The sequence below is a fragment of the Schistocerca gregaria genome, chromosome 4 (assembly GCF_023897955.1).
Source record: "Schistocerca gregaria isolate iqSchGreg1 chromosome 4, iqSchGreg1.2, whole genome shotgun sequence".
Lineage (NCBI taxonomy): Eukaryota > Metazoa > Arthropoda > Insecta > Orthoptera > Acrididae > Schistocerca > Schistocerca gregaria.
The window spans coordinates 312,242,202-312,266,246 of NC_064923.1; the positions used below are offsets into that span (position 1 = coordinate 312,242,202).

General features: G+C 43.6%; 1 protein-coding gene across 1 annotated transcript in view; it reads right to left on the minus strand.

The window, feature by feature from the left end:
* Positions 1–3,178: 3,178 nt before the first annotated feature.
* Positions 3,179–24,045, minus strand: part of LOC126267703 (uncharacterized) — a 109,445-nt gene continuing 88,578 nt past the window's right edge. The window contains exon 5 of the mRNA XM_049973006.1: positions 3,179–3,534. Within this exon, the coding sequence (XP_049828963.1) occupies positions 3,478–3,534 (57 nt within the window). The 3' untranslated portion in view covers positions 3,179–3,477. The remainder of the gene's footprint in view (positions 3,535–24,045) is intronic.

Here is a 24,045-nt window from a genome sequence, read left to right on the forward strand (position 1 = left end):
ATATCTTTTCATTGTAACTTCAGAAAACAACAAATATTAATACACGAAATGTAATGGAAAATACACTGAAGTGCCAAAGAAACTGGTACACCTGCACAGTATATTGTAGGAACCCCGCGAGCACGCAGAAGTGCAGCAACAAGAACTGTCATGGACTAAATCCATAACAGTACGAGGCAGGGCGGAGGGGGGGGGGGGGGGGGGGGGAGATCTCTTCTGAAAAGCGCGTTGCAGGGTTGCAAGGCATCTCAGATATGCTCAAATAATGTTCATGTCTAGGCCAGGGGAAGTGTTTAAACTTAGAAGACTGTTGCTGGAGCCACTCTATAGCAATTCCGGATGTGTGTGGTGTAGCACCGTCCGGCCTGAATTGCCCAAGTTCGTCGGAATGCAGAATGGACATGAATGAATGCAGGTGATCAGACAGGATGCTTACGTACGTGCCACCTGTCAGAATAATGTCTAGACGTATCAGGGGTCCCATACCACTCCAACTGCGCACTACCCACACCATTACGAGTCCTCCAAGAGGTTGAATGGTCCCCTGTTGACATGCAGGGTCCTCTCCATACCCGTACACGTCCATCCACTACATACAATTTGAAATGAGACTCGTCGGACCAGGCAACATGTTTCTAGTCATCAGCAGTTCTTTGTCAGTGTTTATGGGACCAGGTGGGGCAGTCATTGAGGGCACACATGTGGGCCTTAGGCTCCGAAAGGCTATTTCGGTGATGTTTCGTTGAATGGTTAACACGATGAAACTTGTTGATGGCCCAGCATTGAAATCTGCAGCAATTTGCGGAAGGGTTGTATTTCTGTCACGTTGAACGATTTTCTTCAGTCCTCATCTGTTTCACTCTTGCAGGATCTTTTTTGAGGCCGCAGATATGTCGGAGTTTATGTTTTATCGGATTCCTGATATTCAGATGGAACACTTGTGTAATAGTCGTACGGGAAAATACCCACTTCATTGCTACCTCGGTGGTGCTGTGTCTCATAGCTCGTGCGCTGACTATAGTTACACGCTCAAACTCATTTAAATCTTGATAACGTGCCCTGCAGCAGCAGAACTGCGCCAGACACATGTTTTCTTATATAGGAGTTCTCGACCAAAGTGCTATATTCTGCCTGTTTTCATATCTCTGTATTTGAATACGCATGTCTATACCCATTTGTTTTTCGCCTCAGTGTAGTGTCTGTAAGGCGCAGAGTCAAACATTATGAATGTCAATGTCCTTTTTAAATGTAGACCGTCTGAAGGAAATAGCTGGATCATGAAATCTAAGTTATGGAACACCTCTAGTATTGTTAAAGTAGTGCAGTTATAAATACAAAGCCAGCTGAGGCTCTCAGTGGTAACAGAACACTTATGAAATAAACTATCTGATCAAAAGTATCTGCTTATAGCAAGATTCATGACTCGAAATCATTTGATTCCAGCCGCCCACCGTCCAGTGTAGAGCAAACCTAAGACTGCGATTCATTGGCAGAACACTTAGAAGGTGCAACAGGTCTACTAAAGAGACTGCTTACACCACTCTTGCCCGCCCTATTGTGGAGTATTGCTGTGCTGTGTGTGGTCCGCATCAAATGAGGCTGACGGATGACATCCAAAAAGTACAAAGAAGGGCAGCTCGCTTTGTATTATCGCGAAATACAATCAATTACAGTGTAACACTTGTGATGGCAGATACATAGGGCAAACAGGCAGGACATTTGATATCAGATACAAAGAACACATGAGAGCCTGGAAATATGGGAAAAACCACTCCACATTTGCAGAACACCTAAGAGAAAATGACCACAAACCAAACACTAGAGAAGATGACATGAAAATAATTAGACTCAACAATAAAAAACACCTCCTAACCATGCAAGAAAATTATCACATACAGAAAACCAAAGCAGAAAAGAAAATCCTGTTGAATGACCAAATACAGATGGCAAACAGTTCATTATTTACACTAATAGATAAAATAATAGAATAACACACCCAAAAGGATTACAGCACCAAACATCAAACATATCTGTCACCAAAGTTTTCAACCACTCGCTAATAAGCTAGTACACACACACACACATAAAAAAAAATTTACACTCATGAACTGACTCTCTCTCTCTCTCTCTCTCTCTCTCTCTCTCTCTCTCTCTCTCTCTCATACACACACGAACACGGTATAAACAGCACAAATAGAAGGTAGTTTCAAACACATACTTTGATAGGTTGGCAACAAATACGTGAACATGCCAAAGAGGGGGAAACGCGAAATGGAGTCGCAATATTTACGTTTGTGAAAGGCAGTGTCACACGAAATAGTTGTGTCGAGTGTCAAAACCACAAGATTTCACCACGAAAAGTGTGAGAAACATGGGAAACAGTGTAAGGAAGGCCAGAACTCGAAGTTATGAGTATGTGGCAGTGAAAAAAGTGGTAGTGCGACCTCTACACCAGATGTGAGAAAACGCAGATCAGCAAATTGTAAGTAACTACTTTTTTACAAAAATCGCGACGTGAACTGTTTAATAATCTAAAACTAAACAAAAATGTATATTTGTAGATCCCACTGATGATGCCTTACAACAAGAAAAGGCGAAACGCGTATGGGAGAAATAAACTAAATAGCAGCAGCAAAAGGCAGTTTAATTTACAAAACAAGTATTTATATGCTTGCTGCGGAAGATGGCCACGCAAACAAACTTGTTAATTAATTTTATATGATCATTCCACTTCATATCGTTCCGCACGCATACTCCCAGATATTTTACAGAAGTAACTGCTACCACTGTTTGTTCCGCTATCATGTAATCATACAATAAAGGATCCTTCTTTCTATATATTCGCAATACATTACATCTGTCTATGTTAAGGGTCAGTTGCCACTCCCTACACCAAGTGCCTATCTGCTGCAGATCTTCCTGCATTTCGCTACAATTTTCTAATGCTGCAACTTCTCTGTATACTACAGCATCATCCGTGAAAAGCCGCATGGAACTTCCAACACCATCTACTAGGTCATTTACATATTTTGTGAAAATCAATGATCGCGTAACACTCCCCTGTGGCACTCCAGAGGTTACTTTAACGTCTGTAGACGTCTCTCCATTGAGAACAGCATGTTGTTAATTAAAACAGTAGACGAGTATGAGCAGCCACTACAAATGCATTTATTTTGATTTCAGTGAAGCGTAGCCGATTTATAACGCGTATTAGTCTACAGCTGGTACACTAGTACTAGAGCGTATGTGGAGAATCTGGAGTGCAAGCATCACTTTTCGTCTTGTGGATTGATGAACGCAGCGATACCGGTAGGTGCCACCGAAGCAGAAGCTGACCTCATCTTCATTCACTGTAAGTGCGGGAAGGATCGGTAGCTGCGCATTTAGCACCAGTTGCAGGTGAGTTGTCAGCCAGGATAGATTTTTATTGTTCAGCGACTGTGTTGCCCAGCACTCTTCCGGCAGTATGTTCGGTTGTTAGCGGCTGTTGAAGTTCTTCAGCAGCGCGTAGTAGGAGTATCCTGCGTTGAGCAACTGTAACAGACCAGCGGCGAATTTTCTTGAGCAAGCACGTTTACACTGGGACATAGGTACTTCAACCTAAACGTGGACAGACTATTTCATTTATGTTATTACCACAGGACTGATATGTTTTAATGTCCTCCATGTATCAGAAGAGACTTGCTTAGCTAAAAATGGGTCTGAGGTAGAACAGGTTTTCGTTTTCAGTAAAGACATTCTTGTCTTTTTCATGTAACGTTGTTTGAAAAACTTGTAAGCGTGTTGAAGGGTAATTTGTGCTGAGAAGTAATGATTACTCAGCCTGTAGCTCGGGTTCGATGCTTACTACCGACCCAAGTTTTATTTTTGTATTGCTCTCGTCTTCGGCTTTACGAAAGCAAACGAAGAACATGTCTGCAAATTAACTCTGAAACTGTGCAACGTATCGAATTTGTTGCTTAACAATTATTTCTCAGAACAACCTACCCTGCAATACCCTTACAAGCCTTTGCACACAGCTTCTGACCACCTTGTATAGTCTGTTATTCGCTAACCTGATGCGTGACTGCTATTACAGGATGGCTGACATCCAGGGGCAAAAAAATTTATTTTCAAATATTTAATGTAATTATTTACGACCTGTTAGATTTAGAAAATGTATGGAGGAGGAGGAGTAGATTAGTATTTAACATTCCGTCAACAACGATGTCATTAGAGACGGAACCGAGCGAGGTGGCACACTGGACGCGCATTTGGGAGGACGACGGTTGAATTCCGCATCCGGCCATCCTGATTTCCCTAAATCGCTTCAGGCAAATGCCGGAATGGTCCTTTGACAGAGCACGACCGACTTCCTTCCGTATCCTTCCCTAATCCAATGAGACCAATGACCTCTCTGTTTGGTCTCTTCCTCCAAATCCATCCAATCCGAGACGGGCCATAAGCCTGGTTTAGAGAAGGATAGGGAAGGAAATCGGCCGTGCCATTGCAAAGGAACCACCCCGGCATTTGCCTGAAGAGATTTAGGGAAAACACGGAAAACTTAAATTAATGGCCGGACGCTGATCTGAACCGTCGTCCTCGCGAATGCGAGTCCGCTGTGCTAAATCACTGTGTCATCCCGCTCGGTAAGAAACTCTCCAATGTCTTGACGCAGTGTAACTCACAGTACGCAAATACTCAGAATACGATCAGCTAGTGTTTAAACAGGGAGAGCGCTTAAAGACATGCAAAGCACTTTGCACATAATTTGAAACCTTTGCGAAACTTTTCTCTGTAGTACACTCCACTGAATTATGAAAGAAAACAAGTTTTTTCGCTTACTACAATTTAGTTATCATGCAGTAAAACTGTCGCATCACGCATGGCGATTTAATTCATTACGCTTTTTATTGTAACTGTACTCGAACACATCTAGCAGACAGTATCAATATATGCCGATGAATGTACCTAAGGCATTATATTGTCGTACTGCACTTAATTCAGGATATATGACCTCATAAACGTTGAGATGAATCGACTACTAAATTTTTCTTAAAAAAGGGCACAAATTACTCGGAGCAGACTCATTCAGTACAGAAAATTCCCACAAACTTTAAACATAATTTAAAACCTTTTCAAAATTTTCTTCTCGCTTACATATTTGACGTTCAATATTTAACGCAGTAGCTCGTTTCTAAACAAATCAGAATTTTGTAGCTATATGGACATTGGAGTTCGATCCTTTAAAGAATAATGGGTTTACTGGTGCGATTATAATGGACGTTGTTACTCCAAAACGCGAGGGAGGTGAGATACATCTCGTGTACAGAAACAAGTGATGGCTCTCATGGTAAGATCTACATCGATTGGTATGTGTGCGACAGCATGCTTACCAATAAGTTCCAAAATGGCGGGCATAATATCCGCGATTTTCCGCTGGTCGTACGCCGGGTTCTATTGGCGATAACAAGGTAGGATCAAGTGCTTTGAAAGGCCGTGGGCTAGGAACCATTTCGATACGCAGCAGATGTATAGTCTTAGTGTCACTATCCTACAGTACAGAGTCAAAATATGAATATTAAACACTTCCTTCTGCTTAGGCAAACGGAAAAAATCGGTTGGTTCATTCTGCATTTGACGTGGTCTATGCTAAGCATGATGGGACTTTTAGCGGTTCCTCGGAAATCCATAAAAAAAATTTTGTTTACAATATTTTCAGCGACCCAGCAGACCAAAACCTAGGATCCAAGATGGCTATTCACAGCAAATATCTCAAACTTTTAAGATATACTCCTAAGATTCTGATCTCGAACACCTTGAAAATTCTTTGATATACACACATCAAAAAAAGTTTGCATCTACTGGCAGCACCTGGCATCATCTGGCATTCACATATCGTACAGCCGTTACGGCGCCTTCCATGACTACCAACGGCGTACGTCGGCCCCACATAATATCACCCCAAAGCAGCAGGGAGCCTCCACCTTGCTGCACTCGCTGGACAGTATGTCTAAGGCGTTCAGCCTGATCAGGCTGCCTCCAAAAACGTCTCCGACGATTGTCTCGTTGAAGGCATATGAGACACTCATCGGTGAAGAGATCGTGATGTCAGTCATGAGCGGTCCATTCGGCATGTTGTTGGGCCCATCTGTACCGCATCGCATTTAGTTGTGGTTGCAAAGGTGGACCTCGCCATGGACGTCGGGAGTGAAGTTGCGCATCATGCAACCTATTGCGCACAGTTTGAGTCGTAACACGACGACCTATGGCTGCCCGAAATGCAATATTCAACAAGGTGGTGTTGCTGTTAGGTTAGTAGCCCTTGGCAGGGCTGAGTGAGGCATGTCATCGACAGTTCCTGTCTCTCTGTATCTCCTCCATGTCCGATCAACATCGGTTTGGTTCACTCCGAGATGCCTGGACACTTCCCTTGTTGAGCGCCCTTCCTGGCACAAAGTAACAATGCCGACGCGATCGAACCGCGGTATTGTCCGTCTAGGCATGGTTGAACTACCGACAACACGAGACGTGTACCTCCTTCCTGGTGGAATGACTGGAACTGGTCGGCTGTCGGAACCCCACCGTCAAAAAGGCGCTGCTCATGCATGGTTGTTTACATCTCTGGGCGGGTTTAGTGACATCTCTGAACAGTCCAATGGACTTTGTTTGTGACACAGTATTAACAGTCAACGTCTATCTTCAGGAGTTCTGGGAACTGGGGTGATGCAAAACATTTTTGATGTGTGTATTTTGGAAGAGAGAATTCAGTTCAAAAATGGTTCAAATGGCTCTGAGCACTATGGGACTAAATTTCTTAGGTCATCAGTCCCCTAGAACTTAGAACTACTTAAACCTAACTAACCTAAGGACATCACACACATCTAGGCCGGAGGCAGGATTCGAACCTGCGACCGTAGCGGTTGCGCGGGTCCAGACTGTAGCGCCTAGAACCGCATGGCCACTCCGGCCGCAGAATTCAGTTTCTTGGCCGTTTCTCTTCATTCTCCGTTTCGTTACCACTATGATCTCTGAGTGGCTATACACGTAATTTCACCGCTAGATACGAAGACCAGTTTGAGTGGCGCGTCCTTCAGCACAATTGTGGAAAAATTTCTGTTGGTCGAGTCATACCCCTCTCACACAACGTGCTAAACTCAGTTAAGTCTCCCTGCCTAATTAAGTAAACTGATGCACATGTTTTGGTGAATAGTATGATTTTGTTGCTTCACATCATGTTAAACGAAACAAAACTGACTGTTCAAGGAACTTTGGTGAAACGAAGTTTTAAAACACAAAATAAGCATTGTTTAAGATACTTTGTTTGTGACACGGTATTCACAGTCAACGTCTATCTTCAGGAGTTCTGGGAACTGGGGTGATGCAAAACATTTTGATGTGTCTATTTTGGAAGAGAGAATTCAGTTCAAAAATGGTTCAAATGTCAGCTTAAGCAGCATAGAAGCAGAATTATCAAGATGCACATATTTTCGTATGTTTGGTTTTCATCGAAGATTTACGCACTATTAAGACACCAATTGCATGAACATACGTGAAAGGGCCTGACGCTGACCAGTTGATGAAGCAATGCAGTTGATGGAGTAGGCGACTTTGTAGACAGAAATGTAAGTAACTGGAAGCGAGTGAAAGTAGAAATAATTTAGATGTAAAACAGCCTTTACAAATGTAGCCTCCCTTTGTAGTGGGAGGAAATCCAAACACTCTAGTAGTTATTAAATTGTTTCGTGTTTCCTGGAGAGCACAGTCCTATCAGTTCGTTTATTTTGCGACGAAAAGAGAGGAATCTGCAATTACATGTACATTACGTGAGATATGTGTAAGTAATGACGACAGAGACATATGTAACTGTTAGAAGCTCCGAATCATACTGTCGGTAAGAATTTCTCCATTTCTGTGTGACATAACAAACTAGAAAAGTGTTCTTTCAATCAAATAATCAAATCGAAAAGACGTTTGCGTTTGTATAATATTGTCTATTAGCTAGTTTAATGTTGTAATCTGAGAACTGCCTACACAAGAAGGCAACAGACCTTAGTGCAATTCTATCCAACCAACCACACAAGAAGCCGATGATGATATAGCCCTATTGAGGTTCCTAGTCTCTAACACGAACCTCCCAAACGTATTCAGAATGTCAGCAGTTTATAAGTGAATATCTAGGTGTCAGTTTAGATCATGATAATCAAGGCTCATACGAAAAATGTGTTGTATTACGAATTCGCATTCCATCGATAGTGTTCGTAACTACACGTGGCCAAAGGCATTGTATAATGTAGCAGTACGAGACGAATTACAAGCATGTTCCTCTGACTTTATCAACAGCAGTCGACACTAATATGAACCATAAAAAGTCCCAACACTAACATCCTCCTTAAAGAGACTAAGTAATGCAGCTGCTTATGTAGGATCATGTCTGCATTGTTGCCAGATCTCTCGTACCATCCCTCTCCACCCTCTACCACACCTCCCATTGATCCTTCCCCATCCTTGGCCACCTACACCAATTTAGTGGCAGGAATTTCAAAGCGGCATTGTCCTGTTGGATGATGATATGAGCACAGGCAGCAGGATTGCAAGATTTATCTAATACCCCCAGTATAATTTATTAACTAATTAGTACATGTCACTTTTAGCCACACCCCCTCCGTAATGTGTGGTCCACAATTGTCTGCCGAATTTCTCAACTCTCCCACCCCTTAAATAATTGTTCTACTTCACAATATGCACTGACTCTCGTTTCATATCCTTGCACTCAAGTATAAACACATGTAACATAATTATCCTTATCACTATAACCTATGATGCAAAATAGGTGCCAGAATTTTCTTTATTTAGGCTTTTCTTAATTATTATAATTTATCAACCACTAAAAATAACATGGCTGCCGAAGATAATTTCAACACTATGAAATATGGTCATTATGAGAAAAATGGTGGGAAATTAGAAAATCCACTTTGCCCTAAGTTTAAAAGTCTTGGGAAGCCCTCTGACGCACCCTACATGATTTTTTTTTTATGTTGGACATTTTTGTACTAGCACACTATAGTTAGCACTAGCACACTATGCATAACACACGAGACATCGACAAGGTACATTTTGATGATGAAATTTCATTGTGCAACTCTCAGCTGCATCGTTATCAGTGCCGGTTAAATTTCTAATCTTATCACTGCTCAAACTCTCCAAATTCTCGAATGATGATGAAATTATTAGGGCAACACAAACACGTAGTCCCCAGGTGAAGAAAATCCCCGAGCCGGCCGGGAATCGAACACAGGATTCTGTAATCCAGAGGCAGCATCGCTAGCCACTAGACCACGAGCTGTGGACTACACTACGGAGATACATAAACATGTGTTTAAACATTACCGGAGCTATTTATTTATGAAGTCGCACTGTAACACAAGGAGTAGCAGTAGTATAGAATCGGTCCAGTTCCATTTTTATTTTAAACAAACACAACGTCACTTCTACTACCACCCCCTTTCCCGTCCCACCTCCTTGCCAGTGTGCCACCACAGCCAACACTGTCCCCGTGAGAAGCCGCTGGATTCGCGATGTTTGACAGATGCCCAGAGTCGATCGCTGAACCGCTAAATGATCGCCCGGCGCCGCATGCTGGGAGGCTAATGCTACTACCGAGCCACAGCCGCTGTACTGACAGGGAGACACATCATTGTGTAGGCAAATTGCGTGATGGAATAGACTGGGGTTTGGTTGAAGTAAAGAGATATGTTGACATATTACCTGTATCTACAGCCACGTGCACCCCGAACCCAGGCAAGGCTCACCTCGCAAGTGCTGTCACGACCTGCCTGTCAGCACTGATACCTCGAAAAAGGATGTGTAACGGATCAATTACTGCTGTACGTAACAGGAAGGAAGGAAGGGAAGAATTACAACTTTTTCAGTACGCAGAGTCTGGCCTTTCATTAGTGACCGGCTGACATAGACACCAGCCGCAAGGCCCTGCATTCGTGGCCGCTCGTGTCCTTCACTGACCGCCATCTTCAGCACGATTGCGAGATGAGAACCTCGCCAAGATATCTGACAGCCACTTGTCCCACCGAGATGCCCCTGTTGGTTTGAACCACAGGGCTCCATCCACTACAATCCACCTCTGCCCCTAATAGTCAGTCCAGACGTGTAAAGACTATTTCGTTTTTATGAGATAGTAGCGCAATGCAGGGAGAAATCAACGTTTAGACACTGCAACAAATTTACTAAAAGACCACGTCTACACACTGCTTGTTCCTCTTCTTCAGGAGTACTACAGCAAGATATGAGATCTGCACTAGTTAGGAATGGCAAAGGACACTGAAATTTAAAATGTCGAAGGGCGGTTCATTCTGTGTTATCGCAAAATAGTGGAGAGAGTACAAAGGATATGATTCGCAACTTGAGATGATACTCTTTTCCCATACAGACATGCGTACCGCGACTGGGTCGTTTAGCGAACAAAAATTCGAACTTAGGAACACGTGGAAGAAATCGAGAGATATAGTCATAATTTCAAGTCATGTGACTTTAATAAGGTCGGTTCTGTCAACAACTGATAACTTCGAAAGGTCCATGCGGTGTATGGTGGAGAGTACGTCCATTATTTAACTTCCACCTGCATTCCATTCGCGACGGTTGTGTGGAAAGAAAGATTGTAGGAAACCTCTGCCCACAGTTCTGTGAACGGCCGCGTTCCCTCAACTCACCGTGGTAACCTCAGCAGGCCTCTCTACAAATCACCTGACTCGCATCCGCAGCACTCTTCACTTCCATATCTCATACAGAAAAGCAGTAAATACGGCCAGCCTCAGGTTAAAATTATAAAAAAAAATTTAAAAAATAAGAAATGAAATCAACGCTATCACTGTAATATTATTAACCCATCTAAACAAACTTAACTCCTCTCCAGCCGATTGTTAACGGTAAATAAATGAAAGGTGAGGGGCTAAAAGACTTGTCGCTTTTCAACAGTAACCACTCAATATTTGCCGCTGTTCGCCGGCCGTGGTGGCCGTGCGGTTCTAGACGATACAGTCTGGAACCGCTCGTCCGCTACGGTCGCAGGTTCGAATCCGGCCTCGTTCATGGGTGTGTGTGATGTCCTTCGGTTGGTTAGGTTTAAGTAGTACTAAGTTCTGGGGAACTGATGATCTCAGAAGTTAAGTCCCATAGTGCTCAGGCCCATTTGAACCATTTGTCGCTGTTCGCACCCCTTTTGTAACGTTCGAGGCCTGGTGACAACACTAAACATGGACAACACTAAGGCAATCAGGTGACCATACTACCTGCCACAGTAAATTACAACTCTATCGTTTACATACCCGCCAATGGTGTGTTCATATTTTTTGTCAGGCAGTGGAGTTAAACACGACCGATTTGTATGAATAACTTCTCGTTGGCACCCATTGACACTGTCGTTCAGTGGTCAAAGGTTGCGTTACCAGTTATTTTTTGCATCACGTACACCTTACCTATAAATCGCACAAACATGACACAAATTCAACAGAGAATGTAGGTCATAATCCATAGGAACGTATAGTGGAAAGAAGAAAAACTGTGACCGGTTAAGAAACTTGGATTTACAGTCTGTATCTTTACTGGGCACCGTCAAGCCTCATCTAAAACGATCGTATTTGAAGTGTGTGCTACGCCTGTAACACCAGAAGACGATTTAACCACACTAAACCATGTTGCAACTGAAATACTGAACGCACAGCCGTACATATTTCGCAGTCTCTTCTCTGGCGAAATATCCTCTGCGTTAAAATTGGGGATCAAAACTTTATTTGACGAAATGTGTAGTATTATCAACACACCAAAACCGTTCTCTGACTAAGACACTTACACCACTCGTGTCATGAATTCCTGAACATTACTTCCTTTTTGAAAAATCATCAACTTGGCGTCTTGCAAAACGTATTAAGCCTTGTTCGTTTTATTTTTTATGCACCCTATACGTCCCTGTCTAATGCATGATGGATGGTAATTTGTACGAATATTAGGTACGAGGGTATTTCTAATAACAAATCGAAATTTCGCGCCGTTATCCTGCAAGTTGGTAAACGTGCTACAAACAGCGTGCAGAATGGCCTGTAGGTGGCTGAATAGTGCAGATGAAAAACATACTGTCGCAGTATCAGTATGAAGATGGCCGCCCCAATTGCGACTTCCACCAAGGAAGAACGGCGTTCTGTTATTCGGTTTTTGCGTAGTGAAGGTGTGAAACCTACTGAAATTCATCGGCGAATGAAGGTTCAGTACGGTGATGCATTTTTGTCACAGCAGCAAGTCTACAAATGGAGTAGGAAGTTCACAAATGGTGTGGCTTCGGTGGAAGATGTTCCTCGTCCAGGACAGGCACAACTAGTTGTGACTCCACAAAACATTGCAGCAGTTGAAGCCATAGTGAATGAAAACCGCCGAGTGACACTGAATGACATTGCAGCTTGTTTACAGATTAGTCATAGGTCATCACATCACATTGTGCATGCTGTGTTCCAGTTTCACAAAGTGTCTGCAAGATGGGTGCCATGGCAGCTGACTCCTGAAATGAGAGAACGTTGTGTTGATGCTTGTGAAGAACTTCTTCCGCACTTTGAACGAGAAGGTGATGGCTTCCTTGCAATAATCGTTACTGGGGACGAATCCTGGGTTCACTTCCACAAACCGGAAACGACGAGAGCGAGCAAGGAATGGCGCCATTCCTCATCACCTAAACCGAAGAAGTTTCGAACAGAACCATCAGCAGAGAAAGTTATGCTGACTCTCTTTTGGGACGAAAAAGGCGTCATTTTGGGGCATTACATGCTTAGAGGGACCACTGTCGCCAGTGCATCATCCACAGATCTAAAAAATCATCTGCGGCCTGCAATAAAATAAAAGCGACGTGGATTGCTTTCAGCAGGTGCCCTTTTGCAACATGACAATGCAACAGTTGCAACAATCACAGACCTGGATTTTGAGTGTCTTCCTCATCAACCATACTCACCAGACCAAGTGATTTCCAAATGTTTGGACCCCTCAAAGACGCAATGGGAGGAAAGAAGTTCCTTTCCGATGAAGAGGTCCCCCACGCGGTGCATGAGTGGTTCCGCGGACTACCAAAAGAATGTTTTTCTAAAAGAATTTATGCACTTTGTAAGCGCTGAGGGACTTGCATTGAGAGTGGGGGAGATTATGTTGAAAAGTGATGCAGCCTTGTACCACTTCAGCACAATAAATAATATTTAAAAAAATATTTAAGATTTTCATTTGACTCACCTTCGTATTTAGCTGTCATATTACACTAGCGTTCCGAGTAAAGGAAAAGTCACTATATGCAATTGTAGACGTCCTTATTCTGTTCTGTTCTCCTGATTCCTTCAGGAGATAAATTACGATGCCAGCGGAATCGACGTTCAATCTTTTTGTTTTTTTTAACAGTTTACCGGAGAAGGATTCCGGAGGCAGCGTGGCCCTCTTCCAAAGATTCCCAATCACGTTCCCTGTGAATCTTTGTCACACTTACATACAGGCCCACAACGTGTCTCCGATTTTGCTCGATGTCTACTGTTCCGCCGACGTAAGGTCCCTAAACGTTGGAGTAGTACCCTAGAACCGTTCGCACAAGCGTTGTGTATGTAATTTACTTTACCGATGCAGCCCACTTTCCCAGAAGGCTTCTGTACAATATAAATGTTCGTTTTTAATACTTTACTGTGAAGGTTTTGTGTAGTTATATGTACCAGCCAAATCATTATGGCCACTGTCCACCGCGACGTTGGACTCCGCCGGTGGAGTTGCGGGCACGTGACGCCCTAGCAAAAGTATGTCAGCGGAACAGGCACGGACGGGGGAACACTCTACCGAAGATATGGGCTGCAAATGGAGAAACCTATTGAGATGCTCGACTTTGAGAACGAGCTGACTATTAATGTACAGAGCCTGTGAACAAGTATCTCGTAAACGGTGAAGCTGGTCGAATGTTCACGTGCTACTCTAGTGAGCGTCTACGGAAAGAGGGTAAAAGGACACTGAAACTACCACTAGGCGCTAATTGGTCAGACGTCAGCGACTCTTTACAGAACATGGTGTTCGGAGCTTTATCTTCTCTGTAATGTAGGACAGATGCTGACATGTAACATCTCTACTGAAAGAGGACAATGCTGGTGCACGCATAAGTGTTTCGGAACACACCGTTCACCGTACATAGTTGAACATGCGGCTCTGCAGCAGACCACTCGTACCTGTTCATGTGATGACCCAACGACATCGTCACTTGAGACTGCACTGGGCACGGGATGATCGGGATTGGACTGTCGATCAATGGAAAAATGTCCGCTCTTCAGGTGAATCACACTTTTGCTGCACTAGGTCGATAATCGTCCCCACAAAAGCCGTCATCGAGGTGAACGGCGGCTCGAAACTTGCGGCGCGCCACGGTCGCAGGCTGGTGGGAGGTATTATGCTATGGGAGACATTCTCCTGCGTTTGTCCAACTAATGGAAGACACACGACAGCTGCCAGTCACCTACATCCCTTCATGCTTGATGTCTTCTCCTACGGCGATTTCATCTTTCAGCAGTATAATTGTCTGTGTCTCAGTGCCGGACCCGTGTTACTGTGTCTTCAGGAGCTTTACAGTGAACTGACGTTGATGTCTCGGAGACCAGTTCCCCCTGTGTAAGTCATATGGAATCCATCTGGGACGCTATCGGGCGCCATCACCGCGTACGCAGATCAACAGCCCATTACTTACGCGAATTACATGATCTGTGCGTAAACAGTCAGAGAAGTGTCAATCGACAGTTCAATCAGCGAGTAAATTACGATGCGAGAAGATCTCTTAAGAAAGAATACGGGAGATTTCAGTATTTTTATATCGAAAGTATTAAATAATTCACATTTTTCAACTTGAAGTTACTGGAGTTCTGTCGAAGTGAAAATATTAAGTTTACTCACTTAGACCGCCCGTCTTAGTTTGTATTATTAGTGAATGAGGGTAATTTCTGATTTAATAATGACTTATTTTTGTTGAACCAATGAAAATAATTAATTATGAATCAGTATCTTGTTCTCTACATACATCTGTTGGAAGAATGTGCGAATATATGAGTAAAATACTTCATAAGAAAGGTGATATTATTAAGAGAAGCGAGTAAATTGAGATTTGTAATACTTCAGCTAGTTTCTAAGAAGTCTGATGTACATAAATTAATAAACGAAAAGTCACAAGAAACACCGAATAAAGCGGCTATATTTGTTTCAATTTTGTCCATAGATCGATGGTAGCAAGGTCATGGCTGAAATTTAACAATTTAAGAGAAGAAATCGACTCAACCACGTTTAGCTTTCTTCAGTTTCTTCTTCTGTACTACATAATTAGGCATCACAGCCCGTTGGGCCTTCAAATTGCCTCCAGCGTGGTCTCAGTTGTCATTGATCTGTAACCCAACGCTACGTTAGTAAATGTGGTATTTTCCATTGTTTGTAAGTGGTCGGTCCAATTCTGACTGGTACTGAATATTTTACAATGAAGTGATCCTACACTTCTTTCGGAATATCATCTTTTCGTATCCCATCTATGCCAGCTTTAACAATCTTTAACAATCTCATTACTACCGATTCTATTTTACTCAGTTGCTTTTGAGTCGTTACCTAGTCTTCCCTAGCTCATGCCCCAGTGGATAAAGCCCTTACTTTATAAAATTTCATTTTCATTCCTTTCCTATTTTTTAAAAATTTTCTTTTAGTAGCCCAAATACAGCTTTAAATTTATTACTTTTTGCCCAACTTACCTCACAGACAAGATATTTACAATTCGATACTGGTCCTAAAATGTTGTTTTCTGGCACAGTCTTTGCTCTGGGTCGATACGTCCCTCTAAAAACTAAAATTCTCATTTTATTAGTAGAGACATTAAAATTATAAGACTTGCATACATTATTTAGAAGATAGATTTCTATAACTGTCTCGTGTACTGCTGTTTCAGCAGCGGGTTGTTTGGAGTACTGGTGTTCCTCCAACGTAAAGCAAATATTTCTCAGCCGCTTCACGTGTAATTTTAATCTAAATAAAATCTGATGACATGAAACGGGATGCGCTTTGAAAGAACAAACTTCCATCATCAACACACAGCCGGCCGCGGTGGTCTAGTGGTTCTAGGCGCTCAGTCCGGAACCGCGCGACTGCTACGGTCGCAGGCTCGAATCCTGCCTTGGGCTTGGATGTGTGTGATGTCCTTAGGTCAGTTAGGTTTAAGTAGTTCTAAGTTCTAGGGGACTGGTGACCACAGATGTTAAGTCCTATACTGCTCAGAGCCATTTGAACCATTTGAACCATCAACACACAATCATAAGAATCAGAATGCCACGTCCATTTGATGACCTGTATCTTAAGATGGAAGATTGTTTTTTGCGAAACACGTCAATATAACGTGGTCAGATGTAACGAGGGTAACGTTGTCAATGTGGTTGAGCTGAATTGTTCTTTCAAATTCGTTATATTTACACCTATGTTCATAGTTTCTTTTCCTGTATTTTGCTAGAAATAGGGGACACATCATGATTTCGTCTCGCTTATCATGAGCTAACGTTGCGACCAGATATTCTGAGAAAACAGCAGGTCGATGCCGGTAATGAAAGATCTCTTCAGCTTAGGAGGCTTACTCTTACCTTCAAAGCACAGTTTATTACGACTGTACGTCTGCAGCATGGCAATGTAAAATAGGGTTTGGATAAACTAGTAAGAATATACTTGCAACATTTCAAACGTCATACGACAGAAAGGTTGTTAAAATATTATGTGACAAGTAACTGACACTAAGAATAAGTGAGGAAATCAGTCTGTGAAATATCCGTACTGGAAAAAGGAATCAGTTAGGGGAAATACATAAAGACGCTCAGAAATAGTTAATGTGTCTCAGTAAGAAGCGTGGAAGGGTGGAAACATTGTACGAACCTGAAGGAGATCATAATTAGGCATGTAGACAAGATAACAGAAGCACCAGATAATAACAGCTGGAGGACAACATCGGAGCACTCGGCATTCTTTTAACGCATGAAATGAGAAGATGTCTATTGCCGAATTAGCTGAAGTCTATTAACTTCAAACAGCATATTGGCAGCTAGCACACTTAAGGTATGCAGATTTTTTCTGCTTTGGTTGTATCACGATATTTACATTTCATGTTACGTGGGTACTAATTATACCACTTTATTACATGCACGGGTGACCCACATAAAGTTAATTAGTTGCAATAGCAAGTGATGGTGATTAAAGTAGTAAATGAGATACAAAAAACAGCGTTTAAGCCAGAAAAATAATTGAAGACGGCCGGAACAGAGATGATATAAAATGCAGAGGGGGCATGGCAAGAATATAATTTCTAACAAAAGAGAAATCTGTTAAGAATGTATAACAATTTTTATACAAATGTAATGTCTGTTCTTTCGGACGGGAGGCTTGCTAGGATCGTCCGTGAAGTTACAATGACCACTGCCTCCGGATGGAGGCAGTGGTCATTGCAGTCTTTTTACAGGGCTCTTTTTCAAACAGCTCAGCATTATTAAGATGTTTTCGCATTTGCTGTTTACCAGCATTTAACAGATGCAGGATCAGTTCTGCTCATAATAAATTCTTTATTGAACAGGAGTATCGAGATGATTTCTCTGGAAATTTTCCTTCCTGCATTTACCTTATGCATGCTTGTGCTTCATCTGTAACATCCGTCTGATACTAAATCCTACCTCTCTTTCTTCACTGCAGAGATACACTGAAGCACCAGAGAAACTGGTATTGGCATGCGTATTCAAATACAGAGATATGTAAACAGGCAGAGTACGGCGCTACTGTCAGCAATGGCTATGTAAGACAACAAGTGTCACGCGCATTTGTTAGATTGGTTACTGCTGCTACAATGACATGTTATCAAGATTTAAGTGAGTTTGGATGTGATGTTATAGTTGGCATCTCCGAGGTAGCGATGAATTGTGGATTTTCCTGTACGACCATTTCACAAGTATACTGTGAACTTCAGGGATCCAGTAAAACATCAAATCTCTGACATCGCTGTGGCCGGCAAAAGATACGGCAAGAATGGGACCAACGCCAACTGAAGAGAATCATTCAACGTGACAGAAGCGCAACCCTTCAGCAAACTGCTGCAGATTTCAGTGCTGGGCCATCAACATGTGTCAGTGAGCGTGTTAAAGGCACCTGCCCAGTAAGGAGGAGACCTGGGTTCGAATCCTGATCCGGCAAAAATTTTCTGCTTTCCCCATTGATTTCAATCAATGCCCACTCTCAGCCAATGTCTATAATTCCTTTGGATCTTGAAATATTTAACTATCACGCAGTCTTTTCTTGATGTATACAGGGTGTTACAAAAAGTTACGGCCAGACTTTCAGGAAACATTCCTCACATACAAATAAATGAAAGATGTTTTATGGACATGTGTCTGTAAACGCTTAATTCCCATGTTAGAGCTCGTTTTAGTTTCGTCAGTATGTACTGTACTTCCTCGATTCACCACCAGTTGGCCCAATTGAAGGAAGGTAATGTTGACTTCGGTGCTTGTGTTGAAATGCGACTCATTGCTCTACAGTACTAGCATCAAGCACATCAGTACGTAGCATCAACAGGTTAGTGTTCATCACGAACGTGGTTTTACAGTCAGTGCAATGTTTATAAATGCGGAGTTGGCAGATGCCCATTTGATGTATGGATTAGCACGGGGCAATAGCCGTGGCGCGGTACGTTTGTATCGAGACAGATTTCCAGAACGAAGGTGTCCCGACAGGAAGACTTTCGAAGCAATTGATCGGCGTCTTAGGAAGCACGGAACATTCCAGCCTATTACTCGCGACTGGGGAAGACCTAAAAGGACGACACCAGTAATGAACGAGGCAATTCTTCGTGTAGTTGACGATAACAGTAATGTCAGCGTCAGAGAAGTTGCTGTTGTACAAGGTAACGTTGACCACGTCACTGTATGGAGAGTGCTACGGGAGAACCAGTTGTTTCCGTTCCATGTACAGCGTGTGCAGATACTATCAGCAGCTGATTGGCCTCCACGGGTACACTTCTGGGAATGGTTCGTCCAACAATGTGTCAATCCTCATTTCAGTGCAAATGTTCTCTTTACGGATGAGGCTTCATTCCAACGTGATCAAATTGTAAATTTTCACAATCAACATGTGTGGGCTGACGAGAATACGCACGCAATTGTGCAATCACGTCATCAACACAGATTTTCTGTGAACGGTGATGTCTTGATTGGGTCCCATGCCCTTCCACCTACGCTCAATGGAGCACGTTATCATGATTTCATAGGGATACTGTACCTGTGCTGCTAGAACATGTGCCTTTACAAATACGACACAACATGTGGTTCATGCACGATGGAGCTCCTGCACATTTCAGTCGAAGTGTTCGTACGGTTCTCAACAACAGATTCGGTGACCGATGGATTGGTAGAGGTGGACCAATTCCATGGCCTCCACGCTCTCCTCAGCCCTCTTGACTTTGAAAGCTCTTGTCTACGCAACCCTGGCACCAAATGTAGAGACTCTTCGTGCTCGTATTGTGGACGGCTGTGATACAGTACGCCATTCTCCAGGGCAGCATCAGCGCATCAGGGATTCCATGCGACGGAGGGTGGATGCATGTATCCTCGCTAACGGAGGACATTTTGAACATTTCCTGTAACAAAGTGTTTGAAGTCAGGCTGGTACGTTCTGTTGCTGTGTGTTTCCATTCCATGATTAATGTGATTTGAAGAGAAGTAATAAAATGAGCTCTAACATGGAAAGTAAGCATTTCCGGACGCATGTCCACCTGACAAATTTTCTTTCTTTGTGTGTGAGGAATGTTTCCTGATAGTTTGGCAGTACCTTTTTGTAACACCCTGTATAACCTGCGGAAGTGAAATGTGAGCGATAAACAGTTCAGACTACAAGAGAATAGAAGTTTTAGAAATGTGAATGCTGTATATTACTTCGGTTGACTGAATAAGTAGCACAGAGATATTGAATCGAATGGGGAAAAAGAAACTTTGGGGAACAATTAGATTAAAAGAAGTGATCGCTTGACAGGACACACTTCGAGGCACCGAACGATCGTCAATTTGGCAATGGAATAATACATGTGTTTTAGTGTGTGTGTGGGGGGGGGGGGGCGGGAGGAAGAACAAAAAATCGAAGATCTGAGTACAAGAAGGACATTCAAATGGATGTACACTGTCCAGTCACATTAATGTGACCAACTGTCGAAAGCCTGAATAACAACGTTTTGCAGTTCGGAGCGCTACAAGATGTGTAGGAAGAGAGTCTGTGAGGTTTTGGAAGGCGTCGAAAGTGTTCTGCAGCCTTGCCGACTCCAGTGCCGTGACCTTGCTGCGCTAAGTTACTCTTTTGAGGATTAATGTCGCGAACAGCGCGATCGATGTGGTCCCAGAGATTCTCGATTGGTTTTAAGTCTGGGGAGTATGGTGACCAGGGCAGTACGGTAAACTCATCGTGGTACTCCTTGAACCATGCACTTATATGGAGAGCTGTGTTGCATGTTGCATTCTCCTGCTGGTAGACGCCATCGCGCCAAAGAAAAACAGACTGCGTGTAGGAGAGGGCACAGTCCCCAAGGGTGTTGATCCATTACGCCTTCCAGGATGGCGAGATAAAGGAGGACGTGCCATTAAACTTTCCTCAGACCATAACGCTCCCTCCTAGTATGCTTACAGACGTCCCACGCCGTAAAGGTCTACGGCAGTCTGTGCGAGGAAGCATAAACGTGATTTGACCGAAAAGGTCGCTGGTGACTCGTAGTGGACGTCCAGTGGCGGTGTTGGTGTGCAAATACCAGCCTTCGTCGCCCATGAACAGCAGTCAGAATGAGTGTGTGAGCTAGGCACCTGTTGAGGAGACCTGTATCAGCAACGATCACTCAACTCTAATTGAAGAGACACTGAAACTTCCTAGCAAATTAAAACTGCGTGCCGAACCGAGACTCGAACTTGGGACCTATGCCTTTCGCTGGCAAGTTCTCTACCATCTGAGCTACCCAAGCACGACTCACGACCCGTCCTCACAGCTGTACTCTTGCCTGTACCTCGTCTCCTTCCCTCCAAACTTCACAGAAGCTCTTCTGTGAACCTTGCAGAACTAGCACTCCTGGAAGAATGGATATTGCGGAGACATGGCTTAGCCACAGCCTTGGTCCAGCACACAGTTTTACTCTGCCAAGAAGTTTCATATCAGTGGCTGGACGTTGTGGCCAAGCGGTTCTAGGCGCTTCAGTCCGGAACCGCGCTACTGCTACGGTCGCAGGTTCGAATCCTGCCTCGGGCGTGGATGTGTGTGATGCCCTTAAGTTAGTTTATTTAATTAGTTCTAAGTTCTAGGGGACTGATGACCTCAGATGTTAAGTCCCATAGTTCTCAGAGCAATTTGAACCAAATCATATCAGTGCACACTCCGCTGCAGAGTGAAAATCTCATTTCTGAAGAGACACTGTTGGTAGCCCCTTGATTCATGTGGGCAGTCAGTTGATCAACAGACGCACGTCTGTTCACTCGATATCCACAGCCGTCGTTCATCCATGCTACCTATGGCCTATGGTGCACCACAGTTGCTCGGTGATGGTTTTGAATTGCACCATTTTTTCACACACGGCGTACTTTAACCACAGCGTCACGCGAACCGTTTACAAACTTAGCCGTTTCGGAAATGCTCCCACTCTTGGCCCGAAAGCCAATGATAGTCGCCTTTTGGCTGTCAGATAAATCGCTCTTTCCCCGCGTTACGGCAACGACTGCCTGGCTTCCCGCGTCCCCCGGGCCGCAGTATGTACGTTTCACTGTTAGTGCTCTCACCAGCCGTCTGTGAGTAGTTATTACACGTCGGCATCGAACACACAGGGCGGTTACATCAATGTGACTGGAGCATGCCTTAGTTGTGTAGAGATGAAGAAGCTTGCACAGGATAGGCTAGCGTGACAGCTGCGTCAAGTCAGTCTTAGGAGTGAAGACCACAATGCGAACAAGATGATGTTACTATGTTTAATTTTTACTCTTTGTTACGAGTGTTGTCTTGCATTTATCTATATTTAAAGGCAACTCTCATCCTGCAGCACAAATATGTGTAACAAGAGGATGACACGCGTAAAGCTGAAATACTAAACACCTTTTTCCAAAGCTGTTTCACAGAGGAAGACCGCACTGCAGTTCCTTCTCTAAATCCTAGCACAAACGAAAAAATGGCTAACATCGAAATAAGTGTCCGAGGAATAGAAAAGCAACTGGAATCACTCAACAGAGGAAAGTCCACTGGACCTGACGGAATACCAATTCGATTCTACACAGAGTACGCGAAACAACTTGCCCCCCTTCTAACAGCCGTGTACCGCAAGTCTCTAGAGGAACGGAAGGTTCCAAATGATTGGAAAAGAGCACAGGTAGTCCCAGTCTTCAAGAAAGGTCGTCGAGCAGATGCGCAAAACTATACACCTATATCTCTGACGTCGATCTGCTGCAGAATTTTAGAACATCTTTTTTGCTCGAGTATCATGTCATTTTTGAAAACCCAGAATCTACTCTGTAGGAATCAACATGGATTCCGGAAACAGCTATAGTGTGAGACCGAACTCGCTTTATTTGTTTCTGAGACCCAGAAGATATTAGTTACAGCCTCCCAGGTAGATACTATTTTGCTTGACTTCTGGAAGGTGTTCGATGCAGTTCCGCACTGTCGCCTGATAAACAAAGTAAGAGCCTACGGAATATCAGACCAGCTGTGTGGCTGGATTGAAGAGTTTTTAGCAAACAGAACACAGCATGTTGTTATCAATGGAGAGACGTCTACAGACGTTAAAGTAACGTCTGGCGTGCCACAGGGGAGTGTTATGGGACCATTGCTTTTCACAATATATATATATATATATAAATGACCTAGTAGATAGTGTCGGAAGTTCCATGCGGCTTTTCGCGGATGATGCTGTAGTATACAGAGAAGTTGCAGCATTAGAAAATTGTAGCGAAATGCAAGAAGATCTGCAGCGGATAGGCACTTGGTGTAGGGAGTGGCAACTGACCCTTAACATAGACACACCGAGCGAGGTGGCGCAGTGGTTAGCCCACTGGACTCGCATTCGGGAGGACGACGGTTCAATCCCGTCTCCAGCCAACCTGATTTAGGTTTTCCGTGATTTACCTAAATCGTTTCAGGCAAATGCCGGGATGGTTCCTTTGAAAAGGCACGGCCGACTTCCTTCCCAATCCTTCCCTAACCCGAGCTTGCGCACCGTCTCTAATGACCCCGTTGTCGACGGGACGTTAAACACTAACCACCATCACCACCACTTAACATAGACAAATGTAATGTATTGCGAATACATAGAAAGAAAGATCCTTTATTGTATGATTATATGATAGCGGAACAAACACTGGTAGCAGTTACTTCTGTAAAATATCTGGGAGTATGCGTGCGGAATGATTTGAAGTGGAGTGATCATATAAAATTAATTGTTGGTAAGGCGGGTACCAGGTTGAGATTCATTGAGAGAGTCCGTAGAAAATGTAGTCCATCAACAAAGGAGGTGGCTTTCAAAACACTCGTTCGACCTATACTTGAGTATTGCTCATCAGTGTGGGATCCGAACCAGATCGGGTTGACGGAGGAGATAGATAAGATCCAAAGAAGAGCGGCGCGTTTCGTCACAGGGTTATTTGGTAACCGTGAAAGCGTTACGGAGATGTTTAGCAAACTCGAGTGGCAGACTCTGCAAGAGAGGCGCTCTGCATCGCGGTGTAGCTTGCTCGCCAAGTTTCGAGAGGGTGCGTTTCTGGATGAGGTATCGAATATATTGCTCCCCCCCCCCCCCCTACTTATACCTCCCGAGGAGATCACGAATGTAAAATTAGACAGATTCGAGCGCGCACGGAGGCTTTCAGACAGTCGTTCTTCCCGAGAACCATACGCAGCTGGAACAGAAAAGGGAGGTAATGACAGTGGCACGTAAAGTGCCCTCCGCCACGCACCGTTGGGTGGCTTGGTGAGTACAAATGTAGATGT